The 17756-nt window shown below is 48.6% G+C and overlaps 1 protein-coding gene across 1 annotated transcript in view; it reads left to right on the forward strand.

Annotated features, from left to right (window-relative positions):
* ppp1r16b (protein phosphatase 1, regulatory subunit 16B) overlaps positions 1-17756 on the forward strand; it is a 64090-nt gene that overhangs the window by 11482 nt on the left and 34852 nt on the right. The window contains exon 2 of the mRNA XM_060069019.1: positions 9321-9838. Within this exon, the coding sequence (XP_059925002.1) occupies positions 9562-9838 (277 nt within the window). The 5' untranslated portion in view covers positions 9321-9561. The remainder of the gene's footprint in view (positions 1-9320; positions 9839-17756) is intronic.

Here is a 17756-nt window from a genome sequence, read left to right on the forward strand (position 1 = left end):
CCTCACACCGTGATAAAATACCAAGAGGCAGCAAATGCTGACTTTTGCACAAGCGTGTGTGTGTGTGTGTGTGTGTGTGTGTGTGTGTGTGTGTGTGTGTGTGTGTGTGTGTGTGTGTGTGTGTGTGTGTGTGTGTGTGTGTGTGTGTGTGTGTGTGTGTGTGTGTGGAAAAGAAGTGATTCAGATGTAGTTTTCATTGAATAAGGCATCAGAAATTATTCAGTTTGCAGGTTAAAATTTCCTCTGTTAATACAGTCCTTTCATGTGTATGCAAATTAATTACAAATACATTTCAATATAATTGATGAAGAAGGGCAGAATAATATGGTTCAAGACACAATGGCAAACACTTTTGTCTTATCAAAGCTTGCTCATATAATAGCAGTTTGGCTCATCCATGAACAGGGTAAGTAGAAGTGTGTTGCTCCTATCATTAATATGTGATGGATAGGGATTACCAGATATATAATGTGTGGATCATGCCAGACTGCACTCGAAACAGCCAACGCATCGGGACGATTTGACACTGCCATTAGCAAACATAACTCAGTTAGTACTGATCTTCACCTCCCCCTGTTCACCCATGCAACAGCCCGATGACGAACGGTTGTGGATAAGCATTTCTCCACAGCTTTCAGCAAAGCCTTTCATTTATACTCACTGCTGGTAGCTGCTTCATAATACAAGCAGAAGGCATTCGCGGAAAATGTGGGGAAAAATGGTTGTCTGAAAATGTTCCCCCACAACAACCATTATGTGTGACATGAAGCGGGATATGCTGAAGCGTCACGTGGTGTGTTTTGGTATGAGAACGTCTCGCCAATTGTATGTGTATTTGCGATATCGTCAAAAGGGGAGCCGAGATGGAGCTATTTTTGGATCATCGATGGTATCTTGGCATTGAGGATATGTATGTTGAATCCAATAGATACAGGCGGTCCCTAGGCCTCTGCATGGTGTGGTATCGTTTTCATGTAGTATGCCAATGTATAGAAACGTGTTTAAACCTAAAAACATTGATTTTTCATTATTGTGTCATCTGATATTGTGTCTGCAAACCTAACCCAAACGGTTATTTAAAATCCTAATGCTACTTTCCCTTCTCTTCGAATAACAACACCCCCCCCCCCCCCCCCCCAAGGTAGTGTATTAAATTAATCAGCCATCTTAAGTATTTATTTCCCCTCTTAACGTGGTGTCACACTGAACAAGCCCACATAGCAACTGGTAAACACGCGAGAGACAGATGCCTTCTCAGCCTGTTGCTAGCTAAATGATCTCTAGCGTGAATAACTGCTCCGCTAATGAAGGTTGCGTGAGTGGCAGCCTTTGATTGAAGAACACACGCCGCGCATCGGGTAGACAACGGCACAGCAGTGAACGTCTACAGGATCATCCTTCACATGAACCACACATGAGCCACTGCTTCGTGAGCTGCCCCGTTTTGACACATTTGATGTGTTTTTTCGATGTACCCAGATTAGATTACACAGATTCTGCTCCAACTGTAGACACACACCCCCCCCCCCCCCCCCCTCTGCTGCATCTGGCCCTTGCCTAGCGGGCGCTGAATAGGCTTCATATACACTGGCACAAACACAGTGTGGGCTGTGCCTTAGGTGGAGTGCAAAGCTGACAGAGCGGACAAATAACGTGTGCTGCATGCGGGGCCACAGGGGGACTAATGGAGCTGTTGTTGATGGTGCCGAAATATATGTTGTATTCAATGGTGATCTTGAATACAGAAGCGCAAGAGAGCCGCCTTGAGAACACTCTGTGTTATGATGCAGTTAGTAGTGTCATTATGCTCGAAAATTACCTGAATGGAATCGGTAATCGGTGGCCGGCGGTATATTTGTTGATATGATGATCGGGAGGGAGACATTCTTTCCGAACTCTTCTCGCTGTCACCGTTCATTCTGATTCCCTTTAACGCTGCATGTAATGCAGATAACATTATCCCTCTGTGATACATTGCGATTGCTATATCATAGAGCAATAAACCCTGTCATGGAAGTGCAAAGGAACCTATCATATACCCCGAATACCAGTCAGAATCACACTACTACTGTATATTGCTGAGGTGCTGAATACAAAAGCCCATATTTTACTCATCAACAGGAACACACTGTCCAATTGCAGATTGCCATGTCAATTTTACTGCTTGTTGGCTCTACCAATGAGCTTGAAACAGTCAGTCAGTGGTTGCTGATAAGTCTCTCTCTCTACCTCTCTATCTGTGAGTGGGGCTCAGTTGCTCTCCGTCTCAGTCTCTCTGGAGTAGATACTTGAGTTCACACCAGCACCCTTGGGGTGGTGCATGAATTTATGCATGCACCTAAAAGATGACAACTTGACAAGCTCTGATTTTAAGAGGGATAGAGTGGGTGTCCTTGGCATGTTCGAGGCAACAACGTAAGAGGTAAACACTAAGAGGCAACCAGGAGAGAATGCTGGTGTGTGTGTGTGTGTGTGTGTGTGTGTGTCTGTCTGCGTACGTGTGTGTCTGTGTGTTTGTGTGTGCGTGCCTGTCTGCGTACCTGTGTGTCTGCGTATGTGTGTGTATGAAACTTGTAGACTTAAAGAGAGCTGAGGGATGCCGGAGGAAGTGATTAGGCGGCCTACTTCCTGTCCGAATTCTGAGCAGAACTCGACAGCGGTTGAATTGTTCCTAAGCAACGCTGTGTTCTTTGGAGGTTGGGCTGATGGACTAGACATGGTAAGGCATGGTGAAAACGGGGGATGTGAGCTGACTTATGTGACAGACCATCACCATCACACACTCACATTGACATCACATTGACTTGAAAAAGGGTTCTCACGAATGGGAGGGCAGCCATGTGCTCATTGTTTGTGGAATGTTGCGTGTGTCTATGTGGTAAATAATCAGGAAGTTATTGCTATAGTATGTCTGTCTCTTAAAGCTCAAGGGAAGTGTTCTGAAACATGTTGCATAAACATTCGAAGGCATATGCAATGCAATCATGGTCTAGAGATCCTCAACATTTATATTGACTTTGGTTGATATCGTTAAAATATGTTGGCAGCCGTGAGTCAACAACTCACTCATGTAGATGCAGTCGCTCACTGTGTACAACCAGGTAGGCCATACACGCCATGTTCATAGTAGTGATACCCCATACCTTACCCAATACATTCCGTTAAACACAAGGTTGCCTTTTAGTTTGTTTCCGCACACGGTTCAGGATGTGGTCTACCTTTGGAAACTTTAGGTTACTTAACGTAACCCTGGTTCTTTGATAACAGAGTGAGGTGTTTCACTATGGGAATCGCCTAGGCGTGACCTACTACTGGAAGCTCCAATTGCACCACGTCTGTCCTTGACAGACAGGTCGGACTGTGCCACAGGGTCCCGCCCCCTGCACTTATACAGTCGACCCGCCCTCCTCAAATCATTCTATACCGGTTTCTTTCCGTGTAAATGCAAGGAGGGACGTGTTGGTGAAACACCTCACTCTGTTATCAAAGAACCAGGGTTACGTTAAGTAACCTAAAGTTCTTTTTCTAACTTCGCTCGGTGTTTCACTATGGGAGATATAGACCACTCCCGTATTGCATATGTCTCCCGAAGCTATGCAAATTCAGCCAGGCAGCAAACATCACTTTGAGTCTGGTGAGATCGTCTCCAGCACGGCTTGAGAAACAGAAGGCCCTGAGACATCCAGCCTATAAAACCTAACAAAGGTGTGAGGCGTAGCCCAGCTCGCCGCAGCACAAATGTCATGCACCGACACTCCCCTGAATAAGGCCCATGAAGTAGCCATACCCCTTGTGGAGTGGGCCCTCAAGCCATGGGGGGGCTGCAAGCCCCTACTTTCATAAGCAAGAGATATAGCCTCCACAATCCAGTGGGATAGCCTCTGGCGGGACAAAGGCTTGCCTCTATGGGGAGTGGCCCAGGACACGAACAGCTGATCCCCTTTCCGAAAATCAGCTGACCGACTCACATATACATGTAGGGCCCGTACCGGGCATAATGTATTGAGTCTCTGCTCCTCCGCAGAGGAGAAAGGAGGCGGGTGAAAAGCCGACGGTTCCACCGTGAGACACCTATAGGTCGACTCAACCACCTTAGGCACAAAAGCCGGATTGGGCCGTAGACAGACCTTGGAGATCCCCGGGGCAAACTGCAAGCAGGAAGGACGGATAGACAATGCCTGTAAATCACTCACACGCTTAGCTGTGGTTAAAGCTAAGAGCAACACCACCTTCAGCGACACAAACTTCATCCCCACCGTCTCCAACGGCTCAAAAGGGTGATGAGACAGGGCATCCAGCACCACCGATAAATCCCACAAAGGGACCAGGGGCCTGGAAACTGGGAGCTTGCGACGCGCCCCCTTCATGAAGCGACAAACCAAGGGATGCTGCCCTGCAGGCTTATCCCCAAAGCCAACATGACAAGCTGAGATGGCCGCCAAGTACACTTTAATCGTGGAAAAGGCCTTACCCTTTTCCAATAATCCCTGTAGGAAACACAGTAGGTCCACCACAGAACACTGATATGGAATAGCGTGCCTCGAGTCGCACCAGTCCTCAAAAACCCGCCACTTGCCACTGTAGAGCCGGCGAGTGGAAAGGGCCCTTGCATTCTGAATGGTGTCAACGACCTGTGCAGGCAGGCCTGCCGCATTCAAGTTCCACCTCTCACGGGCCAAGCCCAGAGCGCTACGCGGTCCGGGTGCGGATGGTAAATCTCCCCGCCCACTTGGGAGAGGAGATCCCTGCGCAGGGGAAGGGGCCATGGGTCGCCCGCCAGAAGTTGCACTATTTCCGCCACCCAATGTTTGGATGGCCACCGCGGCGCTATCAGGATTAGCGACAGACTCTGTTCTCTCACCCTGGCTAGGGTGGGGGAGATCAGGCTGAGAGGGGGGAAGGCATATAGCAGCACGTTTGGCCACGGATGGGCCAGCGCATCTACCCCTAGGGGAGCCCTTACGTCTGACAGGGAGAAAAACAACGGGCACTGAATGTTTTCCAGCGAGGCGAAGAGATCTACGGCTGCCAAGCCGTATCTCCGCCATATTTGTCCCACAACCTGTGGATGAAGAGTCCATTCCCCGTCGAAGGACGCGTCCGTTGTCATGGTTACCCTGGACGACACCGCCCCCAGCGGGACGCCCGCTGTCAGAACCGTGCGCACCGACCACGGGCGGAGAGCGGTAACACACGCTGGTGTTACTTTCACCTTGCGATTCAGGTGGCGACGGGAGCACAGACGTAGTGCTGTGACCCAGCGCTGAAAATCTCTCATCATCAGAAGACCCAAATGTACTACTGATATCACCGAAGCCATGAGGCCACGCAGGCGTAGGCATAACCTGAACGATACGGTCTCTCCCCGCCTGAAGAGGGAGAGACACTGCGTGAGAGACGTTAGTCTCCTCTCTGATAGTGTGACGCAATAAGAGAGAGAGTCTATGTGGAGACCCAAATATTCCGCACATTGTGCGGGGTCCACACGGCTCTTTTCCCAATTTATGCTGAATCCCAGAGTCCTCAGATGATTTACCACCGTAGTAGAATCTCTGAGTGCCTGTTCGCGTGAACTGGAACATATCAGATAATCGTCCAGATAAGAGAATATTCTGATGCCGCTGTTTCTTAACGGTGGTGACAGTGCTGCCTCCACACACCTGCTGAACACTCTCGGGGCCAACGATAGCCCGAACGGGACCACTTAGTATTCGTAAGCCCTGTTCTGAAAAGCGAACCGGAGAAATTTCCGGTGTGCGCGATAGATGGCAATGTGAAAATATGCGTCTGACAGATCGATCGTTACAAACCAACCCCCTGGACGGATTGAACGACAGAGCACTTTGTGTGTTAACATCCTGGATGTGTATTTGCGCAGGTGTCTGTTTAACACACGGAGATCTAATATGGGGCGAAGGGACGAGCTCCCTCTCTTCGGAATGAGAAAATAACGGGAGTAAAAACCCTGTTGGGCTTGCTCGTTCGGGACAGCCCTGATCGCTTGTTTTCGCAGCAGGGACGATATTTCGTCCTCTAGGATTCGTGCCGAATCCCCACTGGCCATAGAAACCAACACGTTGTTGAATCTGGGTGGTTTCATAGCAAACTGCAGTCTGTAACCCTGGGAAACCGTAGACAGGATCCACGGGTGAACTGCGCATGCGCGCCAATCTTCCACTCGCGTAGCGAGCGGGCTCATGTGATCGCGCCCCAACGACGTCACCCTCGGGACGCAAGGGGAGAGGTCTGCCCTCACAGGAGAAGCGTGAGCTCCCCCCATGAGAATGTAGGGACCAAGACATTGTTTTATTTTGTTTTGGTTTGTGCATTTCACCCTTGGCTCTGGGCCTGGTTGCGAAAATGCAGGGTTTATTGTGTGACACTGGGAAAATGCTTGGTGGCACTGTGTCAACCGTTGCCCCTGTCTCAGTTCGCCCTGAACGTGAGGCGAGAGAGACTGAGAAAAGGGCCCCTGGAGAACTTGGACATATCCAGGTCCCTGAACTATGGAACTCGGGGCTTTGCTCTACCCCCCCAAGGTTTCTTTTCTTCATGGGAGGGGGAGAGAGAGAAGCTGGGATTGCTAGGTCGCACGCTTCCTCTTCCCCTCCCCGGGGTGGGGAGAGCGGTTCCTGGCTGCCGCAGCAGCGAAGGAGTGTTTGCCCCATGGCCTTGGGTTCTCTGACCTAGGCTGTTGGTCGGCCTGTGGGCCAGCTGCGTGGGCTGGTCTGTAGGCTTTCTGAGGCCTGTTTCCCCCTTGTTTTCCCCTTGCTGCCGCCGCGGCGGCCGCAAAGCCTGACCTCGCTGGCTGGGGTGGGCGGGGAGCCTGTTTTCGGGGAAGGCAGAGATCGAAGGCCTCTCCTTCCTTTTTCCTGAGAGTGCTGGTCTCTCTCATCTTTTCCAGCGCTGGACCAAATAGACCCTTGGTTGGGTCATATGCAGCGTCCATGACCTCGGCTTTCTGCGCGTCACTCAGACCGGAGAGACTGAGCCATAACGCTCTCTCACCCGAGACTGCGAGTCCCATGACTCGACCACAGCCCTGAACTGCGCCTCGTGAGGAGCGTAGGACCAGGTCATTGACGATGCAAATTTCATCCCAGAGGGCAGGGTTGGGTGACCCAGAGTCTAGCTGGCGACCCATTTCCTCTAGGATTTCAGCCTGATATGCAGACAGTAGTGTCATGGCATTGAGCGAGCATACCGACTGTGCTGCATATTTATACATCCTCTGGTAAGTGGAAGCAGTGAGGCGGTCCATCTTACCAGGCAGGGAGATGCCTGAAGAGGCGGAGAGAGAGCGACGGTTTGGGTGGAGGTGGTAAGCCACTGAAGGCTCCACAGCTGGGGGTTCGGCCAGCCCCAGCTCACCCATCCCGTGGATCTCCAGCTTTGAGCAGCCCTTGGTTGGAAGCTTGCTCTTAAATGGGCTGGACCAGTAGCGGCTCATTTCCTTCATGCAGATGGGAACTGCTGGTAAGAGCTGCTTAGAAGGCGGCTGGGCTGGTGGGAGCCTCTTGCCGTCGTACAGGTCTCTCTCTGCCCCTTCAGCATCAGGGGCTGCAGGCCATTGAATGCCTAGTTTTGCAGCGGCCCGTTTGCACACCTCGTACAGGTTACCGTCTACCGGTTGTACAGCGTCAGAGGCGCTAGGGGGTCTGGACATTTGGACCGGAAAAGTGGAGTCGTCCTCCTCCTCCTCAATTCCGTCCATGTCGAGGAAGTCAAAGTTGGCGTCGCCGTCGCCCTCTGCGTCCTCAGCGCCCGGTTCCGCCTCGAGAATTAAATCATCGAATAGCGGGAGCACGAGCGGGGATGCCGCCTCCATCATGTCCGCCAAGCTCGTTGTCGTGTGGGACTGATGGGTGCTCGTTGAGGCTATAGCGGGGGCACCCGCCAGGCAGGGATCCTGGTTGGTAGCCACCGTCACCCTTAGCCTCCTTTCCAGAATTTTCTCCGGCATCGATGTGCAGTGAGCGCATGAATGCGGGTCCGCTAGCGAAGCTTGAGCGTGTTTAATGCCCATGCACGCTATGCACATGGGGTGGGGGTCCCGGCCTGATATGGAGGCCCCACATGACGCGGGGCACAGGCGGGATACAGCCTCCCTAGCCTTCGGCTCCGACCCTTTGGCGGGGGTGGCGGGCGAAGGCATACCACAGAGTTCACTCGCCGTGATGCGTTCGTTATACTCCGGGTGTTTTGGCTCAGCCAACAAGCTAATGTGTACTGTGCCGTGGTAAGCTCGCCTTGACGCGTTAGCCGATAAGCTACACCGTAAACCAGTGACACCTGTAAACAAATACAGGGTAACCGGAGAAGCAGCTCGCCTTTATGCGGACACTGCCCAGCGGGTGTAGTAACAGATAGCTTCTTACGAAGTTATTACTCAGCCGAACCAGGTTAAAAGCCTACGACCGCGTTCGGCGACGGAATCCTTGACGGCCCGTCTGTGAACTGTTAAGCAGTTTAAAGCTAACCTAGATGAGCTGAGGGAGCTTGAGTAGCTTTCTCACGGGAAGAAAGCGAGAATGATTTGAGGAGGGCGGGTCGACTGTATAAGTGCAGGGGGCGGGACCCTGTGGCACAGTCCGACCTGTCTGTCAAGGACAGACGTGGTGCAATTGGAGCTTCCAGTAGTAGGTCACGCCTAGGCGATTCCCATAGTGAAACACCGAGCGAAGTTAGAAAAATAACTTCAATTCAACTAAACCCCATTTGATCAAATAGTATGAATCCGCCGGATCTGACATTTGGCATTCATAGACCTATTCAATTCTGATGTAAAGTATCTAGTATATAAAGTAGGAGCTTGGTTTTGGGCACCAAAGTAATCTAGCACAGGTAATTTTTCTGTTTCAAAAGCATTTCCGTTCATGGTTGTCAAAACATTTTTGATGGTTGCCGTAGATAACTCACCATTACTGTTGTGTCCTTGATATTCAGGCACACATTTTATACATTGACTGTGACTGAGTGATGTAATTCTACCTCTATGATGTATTTTCTGGGTAGTAATAATAATGTGATTACAACTTCTTGTCATATTCCAACCAAGGTCAGTAAAAAACAAAGAAAAGCAGCACTTGAGTCAGATGTAGGCTTAGTGAAATACTCAAGGGCCTAGAACAGATGCCAGCAAAAATGGTGGGAACAAAAGTGCCAATTTGGAACGACATCAACTGCTAAGTGAGGTTGTCATACGTATTCAGTGCAACATAAGGGAGGCAATTTCATTTAATTGTTGTTCTATGTTCTTTTCAACCAATCCTTTCAAAAATGATAATCTTTTCTTTCTTTCTTTTTTGTTTCTTCTTCAGTTCCCTGGAGCGTCCACGGCGGTTGACGGGATGGTGACGGAAACCACAACGATGCCGTAAACAATCGCACGGACGACGCGATGACGAGGATGACCATCATCATGGCGGGCCGCCGCGGCGGGAAGCGCAGTCCTCGCTAAGCCCTCCCCGACTCCCCGTCACCTCATCGGCCCCAACCATTCACCGCCTCCCACCCTTCACTGCCCCCCGCCCGACCTCTGCGCCCTCTGCCTGGTCCACCATGGCCAACCACCTGGAGCTGATCCAGGAGCTGCAGCAGCTGGACAAGGTGCCCAGCATGGAGCGGCTGCGGGCCGCTCAGAAGCGCCGCACCCAGCAGCTGAAGAGGTGGGCCGTCTACGAGAAGGACATGCAGAGCAAGAAGCGCAAGGCCGACCGGAAGGGGCGCGGCGGCGGCGGCGGCGGGAACAGCCAGCTGCAGCCGTCCCGGAGGCACGTGTCCTTCGCCGCCAGCGTGGCTCTCCTCGAGGCCACGGCCAGGAACGACCCGGACGAAGGTAGGGAGGCGTGTGGATCGGTGGAGGTGCATGGTACAGAGCGTGGAGTTGGAATGACTGGAGTTTTACAATGTGTGTGACTAAATATGGGTTGGGTTGGGGTGTTTCTTATTATGATCGTGATGTTGGGAATAGTGTTTATTCCATGAGTGCCCTGAAGGTTGATATCATTTGCGTCAATCCGTCTTCGTGGGATCGTTTTACGCAATTTCAGTGTGGTGAAGGGTTGCCCCGCCCATTCTGCCGGCGATTTGAGTTCGCCCTGCAGAAGGGTCACAAGAAGAGCAATACATTTCTTTCTAGTTTCGATACGTTTCTGCGGGAACTAATCACCAAGCTGGCTTTTCCCCCTGGCGCACTATTGGCTGGTTTAACACAAGGATGACAGGGAATCGACGGCAAGCAGACAATTGTGTACAGAGTCATTCGAACTAGGCCCATTGATCACGCCAGCTTGCAAGACCAACGTGCAATCTACATTTGAGCTTGGTCTGGCAATAGCCAGGCTAGTGAATGCCTGCTTGGTCATCACATCAACAGCACTGTTTTTTTTTTGTGTGTAGCACATAGTGAAAGATAAAGCCACAAAAACAAATTATGTTGGTGAATAAAGAGTATTTGATTAAGCTAACCATGCTGAATCTATTGATATTGATATTGGCCAGCTTGGATTGGTATACATAATATCCAACATTTAAGCTGAATCATATTATCAGTGACTAGACGCAGAGAAGAAGTGACAAGATACGCAGGAGCAATGGACTCTTAAGGACAACAGACAAATGCGTTCTGCTCCTGTTGATTAAAGCGTGAGTCAGCCCGGTCCTGTTTGTGGAGACAAAGTCAAAAGAACAACAACACTCTGTGTATTTGAATAATTGCTGCAATTTCTTGCCTTCTTCAAGCCGTCAGGATATTAAAACGCCAAGGTCATTGGTACGATTAGCTTGGCCTGGCCCACTTTAACTGCCCGCAGAATTCACTCCTTTCTGACTCGATTCGTTCTGCCAGACGGGCCTTTATCATAGGGAACTAATGGAGTTGTCACGCAGATGAAACCGCCAGTCTTTTAATTAAAAAGGCCTTCGGATGGTGGCCCCTATTTGGCAAGGATAATTGTTTCCCACCTCCGCAATCCCGCAGTGCCAGTGCCTTTCTGCCACCAAAACACTGGATTAGTGATGCAGATTCAATAGACGGCTATCTCTTAGATAAGACACACATTTTATTCTGATGTTGTGTAGAAATTGGGGGGAAACAATCTAGCAGCCAGGGTCTAACCCAGGGCCAGGGCCCTGCTTGTTGAAGAGTTCTTCTTTCATGATGGAAACAAACACAGGTGCACAGAAGATGGCCATCCTTGCTTTTTCTTATAGCAAACAAAGCAAAAGCATATAAATACATACACTACCATCAGTTCCTTACAGAGGTAGAATCACTGCATAGTACAGTGTATAGTCTGTGGGTCTTCACAGTGCTGAGTAACCGAATCCAGATAAGAGAACCAGCAGGTGATAAATGGCTAGCTCCTAATTGAATGAAAGCAAACAGTACTTTGGCAACTTTTTTTAGCCCTACTCAAAATAAATCCTTTAACCTGGGATGTGATGCTGTTATGGGCCTTTTTACTGTTTTATTAAGAACTGATGAAAGTGCTGTTGTTGGGTTATATTTACCACTGCTAAAAGCTTTTTGGTCTCCGCTGCGACAAAATGGTCTGGGTTCCTCGCTGCTATTTACAGTAAAGGTGCAAAGTCAAAGATTTTGCTAACTGACAAATTATTCCTCCACAAAATAGAGGGCACCACCCCTATTGTCAGAAACATGGAAATGCATATTCCCTCCCTCCTCCTACCTCCGCCTTTCCTCTCCCCCAAAAGCGCATTACCCACTGAATAAAGTTGAAAGCTTCCTGTTAACAGAAATCATTCCAGGGTACTTTTGACATGATTGACAAGAGGTTAGAATTCAAGGTTAGAATAAGTCCTCCTTCGTCATTCTCTCATGTTGGACTGTGGGCGGACGCTGCATTGACGGCACTACGAGACGGTATTGGCTGCCTACTAAAGTAAACATCTCTGCAACACATTGCTTCAAATTCTGGTAATAACAATATTAAAAAAAGTTTTAAACATATGTTCAACTGTAAATTTTATGTTGACTACATAACTTAGAACTTTAATGGCTCAACATGTACATTATGAATTCAAAACTTTAAACTTATAAGTTACATATTTTAAACCTATAATTATCAAGTTGCTTCTTTAATTATATGTTTAAGACCTTAAAAGGTATAATTTATGTTGATGTTGCACCTTTTAAGCCCTAAACACAATTGGATGGCGGTTGGAATCAAAAATAGCATGCTACTGCTAGTTTAAGATGACCAGAAATGTTTGATACATTATATATCCGTGAGTGGTCTTCCACTGATATGTCATGTTAGTGAAAGGTTAAAAAAACATAAGGGCAGAGCAGGTGTTGTAGTTGACTTAATCTGCAGTTTCTTTAATGAAAACTTTATAAATATTAAATTGATTGATTTTCTGAGCAAGCTGTTGGGAGTGGTGCAGTCTGTCAATGGTAATCAACAATGTTTTTAAACCTTAATCTTCCCATATTGCTCAGATTTGTATCTTTCTATGATGGTTATTGGTTGTTATTCTCGTGGGATGGTTCACCTAAAGTTCACTGTGGAAACCTAGCCTAACAAAACAAATTAAGGGCGTGTGTGTGAGGAAGTTTCAATCAAAACGAATTGCATTGTTTTAAAGGGTCAACAAATACCCACTTAGTTACTTCATTGTATAAGGAACATTGATTTTCCATTAGAATGCAATGGGATACTGTTTTAGATTGAAATCAATACTGTTACTTGAAATTGTATGTCCATCAGTCTAAAAACATCTTCTTTGGTTCCTTTGGCCTTTTCTTGTCTTCATTAGATGGGTGGAAACGGCAGGCTCTGCATCTAGGCATAACTTTGCTTTGCTGTGTTGACTGTGTAATGCAGTGAACAAGGACAGACTTTAGAACCGATTTATTTGCAGTTGGCGTGGGAACAGAAGCTCCATGGTCGTAGCATAAACAGTGTGAGAGAGAGAGAGAGAGAGAGAGAGAGAGAGAGAGAGAGAGAGAGAGAGAGAGAGAGGGTTAGCACAGCATTCTGCTAATCCCTTCTCTTATGGCCTCTGCCAATGTTTGATCACGGCACGTTACATGCAAGGAGAAAAAAGTTTTAACATTGTGAAATTGAAATAAATTAAACATTGTGGGGCACGGAAATTAAGAGGGCGGCAATGACATCCAATATTGAATGAATGAGTCAAATTGATCTGCAATGCAAACGACACCCACTGGATCTATCTAAACAGTGCAAGTCACACGGCCAAACCTGGCTGTGGAAAGTTGATTAGCAGATTACAGGGGCAGAAATAAGCAGATCCACTTATCACCTCTCGCAGACACAAGGGGCCGTGTGCAGTCTGCCCTTGGGCAGACAGGGCTGCTCTTGAGCTCATACGATGAAGCGCTTGATTTTGTCGAATGGGGGCCCTGATTCAAACGCTTATTGGCTGTATCGGTGGCGTGGAGTGTTCCCTTTGATCCTGTGAAGTGTGTGTATGTACATTTTCCTTAGTGTGTGTGTGTGCGTGTGCCACACCGCTGTGCGGCAGTAGCTGTGACTCCAACGGGCGACCCCAGGAGGACCCCATCGGGAGTAAGGCTACCGGTGTCTGTGTGCGTGCTGGCTGGCTGGCTGGCTGGCTGGCTCAACAGACAAGGTGAGGAGAGATCCGACACGGGGAGGTCAGACCCGAGGAGAAATGCAATCATGGAGGGACACTATATACAGAGGTGTCTGCTCGATGTGTCTCAGTGTTTGTTTACGTCTTATATCACTGTCCGTGTGTGCACTGATGTGCATTAGAGCCAGCGAACCTCGCCACCGTAAAGTGATAATAGCAGAGAGAGTGGGAGGGGGGAAGATAAGGATAAGGTTGAGTTAAACAGCCAATAAAAAGGATGCGCTGGATCTGGATTTGGAGTCCAGCCCCTGTCCGGTCTTCACTGGCTTGTCCTCCATCTGTGGACCCCCGCCCTCCCCCTGTCTTCCCCAAGTGGGAGGCTGAATGGCTGTTAAGGTAGGTTAAGCTACCGGCGGGGGCATGACAATCTGTCTGTGCTATCCAGACTGATATGCTTGTGTCCCTCTCTGGGGAACGGCCGTCCAATGGTGGCGCGGTGGATGGGGTCAGGAAGGCCAATGAGAATACTCTAACGATCTGTGTCCTGTCTCATCATGGGCACACTGCGACCGGACACTGCTCTCACGCACACCAAACCCGAACATGCATGCATGCACGCATACATGCAGACACGTGCAAGTACACATACCGACGCGCGCGCACAGACACACACACACACACACACAAGTACAGACACTCACGTACACACTACCAGACTAGACCCCGGCCGGTATATCGGATGGCTGATTTTATTGACCGAGATCGTATCGGCGTATAGTTTTGCCGACATGAAAACGTTAAAAAATTTGTAGAATTATAAATGTAACCACCTCCCTATAAATCCTCTACTGCGGTGGTTGTACCTCTAAATGCTTTACCTGAGCAGTTTTACATCAATTTCTATGTTAGGTTAGCAGCTCCTACCCATACAGGTTCCTTTAGCTCATGATTTTAATGTGATGCTGCTGGTCCCTGAAGCATTGCTGAATTGTGAGCAGCAAATCCCAAGGAGCCGCTCCACCCCCAAAATATATAGAATAAAAAAAAATATATATATTTTGATCTGTAATTTTTACTCTCTATTATCTGTATCGGCCCCTAAAATCCAGTATCTTTCTGGCTCTGCTTTAGACTATTTATTGTAACCACAGAAGTGACTTATCGGTTTCAATATATTATAGAATAACGACTTTCTATAAATCTACAGGGTATTTCATTAGCCTCTGGCTATTTTCTTACAAATGAACAAATACTATTTCTGTGGCCATGTACAGTATACATTTTTGTGCTGCGAAGTGCGAACCACTGATGTTCATTGTAGTCATCCCTGATGTGTAAGCTAATTGGCCAACTGGGTCCATTATTTGGCCTACATCTAGTAAGGTGATGCTTTGCTTATATGCTTTCTGCCTCTTATTTTTTAATTAAATAGGCATTCATGAGTCCCTTTAGATGAGCTTCAACCATACCATTTTAAATTGAAATGGTCACAAATTGTCAGTACTTATGCAAAGTAAACATATTTGAGAAAACCCTTAGTAGTTACTGACACTAGGCACACTCTTTGGTGCACTAAAGTATCCACCTCATTAACCTACTATGTTTTTTTTTAATGTCTCTTCTTCTCCTAACATTAATGATACACTATCTCATCGAGGCAGCAGGATCCTAATAAACTACCCCGGTCTCCCTGTCCTTCCCAAATAATGTCTGGCCAACAGTCTTGAACGGCAGCAAAAGCATAACAAGCTCTGTCACAGCCCTCTTTCTTTTACATGATACTCTTTACCCTCACATTTGACAACGTTGTCTGTCTTTCACAAGACCACACCCAAAGTGCACTGATGGCCGCTCTTTCCCACGAATCATGTTTAATAGTCGCAGAGCAACCGCCTCACTCCATAATCCTTATTCCCTCAATCCCTTTTGTTAGAAACCCCAGCTTATGCCTCAAACTCCACCATCCTTCCCACTGCCGTATTATCATGAAACTCCTAAGCGTAAATAACGTTTCTGTTCACGTTGATTTATTTGACATTGACAAGCGACCAGGCTGAATGTGACGTCTCATTGAAGGAGGTTGGAGTGGGTGTCTGATAATTTGTTTTTAAATGAGGTGGGGGCTTTTGTCTCTCCGTCTCATCAGAGCTGTGAGGTGGGGTCCCTGTAGAGGGGGGAATAGGCTTTGCTGCTCAGATGCAAATGGCAGCCACAGAGTAGCTCAAAGACAAATCAGGATAATAAGGAGGAAGAGCAAAAGACCATGATTACGCATGGAGAATCGCTGAATTTTCTGATATTATATTGGAGGTGGCATTTAGTATTATATAGGTCTCTGCGTTCAACAGTATTGGACTTGTATATAAACCTGCTAATGTTCGGTTTCATTGCTCGCTTGATTACTTATTCTCCTGTTTACTTTCTTTCATTAAAAAAACAAGGCGCTTCTGAAATCAGTATCAATATTATTTTGAGCATTTTCTGAAAGTGCGGGAGCAAAGAATTCAGCCGTGGTTGTCAGATGCGTGTGTGTCGTTTTGAATGTCGGGTCATTGTGGGCTCCTGCCCACCATGCTACATGAACTCACCGATAATGAGTCGGCCCACTCATTTGGGGGAAGGGGGAAGGGAAGGGGGGACTGGGGCTATGGTGCGATCTGATTGTAGCGCTATGTTGGGGGTCTCAAGACACGCGATTCGGCAGCCCCCTGGTAGAGTCGGGAGGGCAAAATAAACCTTTGAATATTATCATGCATGAGTCGCGTAGTGGGTGGGGGACAGAGACTGAAATCTGCGAACACGGGGGCAACAGCGGGTGGGTTGATCCAAACAGCCTGTTCCCAACAACGGATGACTGTGATATCTGGATTCAAATGTCGACAATCGGACATAAGCCCACCATTTCCCTTCTTGTAATGGCTTAAAGTGCTGCCTCGCTGTTTACCAGAGCAAAACAAATCCTTTTGTCTGAACCAGGAAAAATTCTGTGTTCAAACGGTGCTTAAAACGTGCTTAAAACTGTCGTTCACTGGAGAGAGTGTCGATCAATCCAGTAGCCATTAAACAAATATCCCTAGCGGACCTCATTCCCGTCCAAGTGGGTGGACGTGTTCCCCCACTTTAGTCCCATTTTGGGAGTTTTCCGGGAAGGCCCAGGTAATCTGATACTAGAGTCTGCATGTGTGTGTACCCCCGCAAGCTCATTGTGATACGCTATGCAGTGACGCCGCTGCAGAGCATCGGGAGCTGTGGAAACAATTTACATAAGAACAGCTTCGTGCTCTCACCTGTCTTTACCAAATTCATTTTAAAATGTCAAAGTGACTTATGATGAACATACTGTGCGAAGATTCCTTCCTAATGATCCAGCGTTCATAAACATACACGATGTCACCAAAGTCAATGAGTTTAAAGGACACTTGAATATCCACGATCCCTTTGCGAGGTCAACAGTGTGGGTTCTATCGCGAGTGGGACATCTCAAGGTCTCCAAGGAGAGGGCTATTTGTCTCCCCCCGCTGTATCTGAACCCCTTCGATCCGTGGTGCTAAACCCCCCTCTATCTCAGCCCGCTGCCGCCCCCGTCATTCCGACAGCGCCTCCTACCATCCCCATCCTCGTCCCTGAGCTGCGTCCAGGATCAACCACCAAGCCCCAGACCCACACAAACACACACCCGTCACCCCCTTCTTCTTCTTCTGTTTTCACTCCCAACCCCTCTCTCAACAAATCAACATTCCGCAGCCTTCTCTCTGGCAGATGCACATGCTCTCGGCTACAGAGGGTCCTCTCCGTGCTAATAACTGGCCCTGACCGCAGCTACGGCGGGGTCATGGTGTGGGCCACAGGCCTCCTGGGCGTGTAGTTCTCCATGGGCCGTCCTTCACCTCGCCGCCACCTCGGTGCCAGACGCCGGCCGTGCGCTTGGAACGGTCGCACTGACGTCGGGTTAGGCCGCAGGCCGTCCGCCGCGCGGTTGTGCGGAGCCGCTTCGAAAGGCGTTGTGCGTGGCGTTCAACCGGCCGTTTGGGTATGCCGTGACGGTTGTGTTGTCAGTTGGACACGGGAGTTGAAGTGGGCCGTGGAATAATCTGCATTTTGGCGGCGGCAGCCTTGTTGCGACGTGGGGAGAGACGGTGCTCTGGGTCATCGCGTGTCACGAAGCTTCA

The sequence above is a fragment of the Gadus macrocephalus genome, chromosome 13 (genome assembly GCF_031168955.1).
Source record: "Gadus macrocephalus chromosome 13, ASM3116895v1".
In the NCBI taxonomy this organism is placed as follows: Eukaryota; Metazoa; Chordata; class Actinopteri; order Gadiformes; family Gadidae; genus Gadus; species Gadus macrocephalus.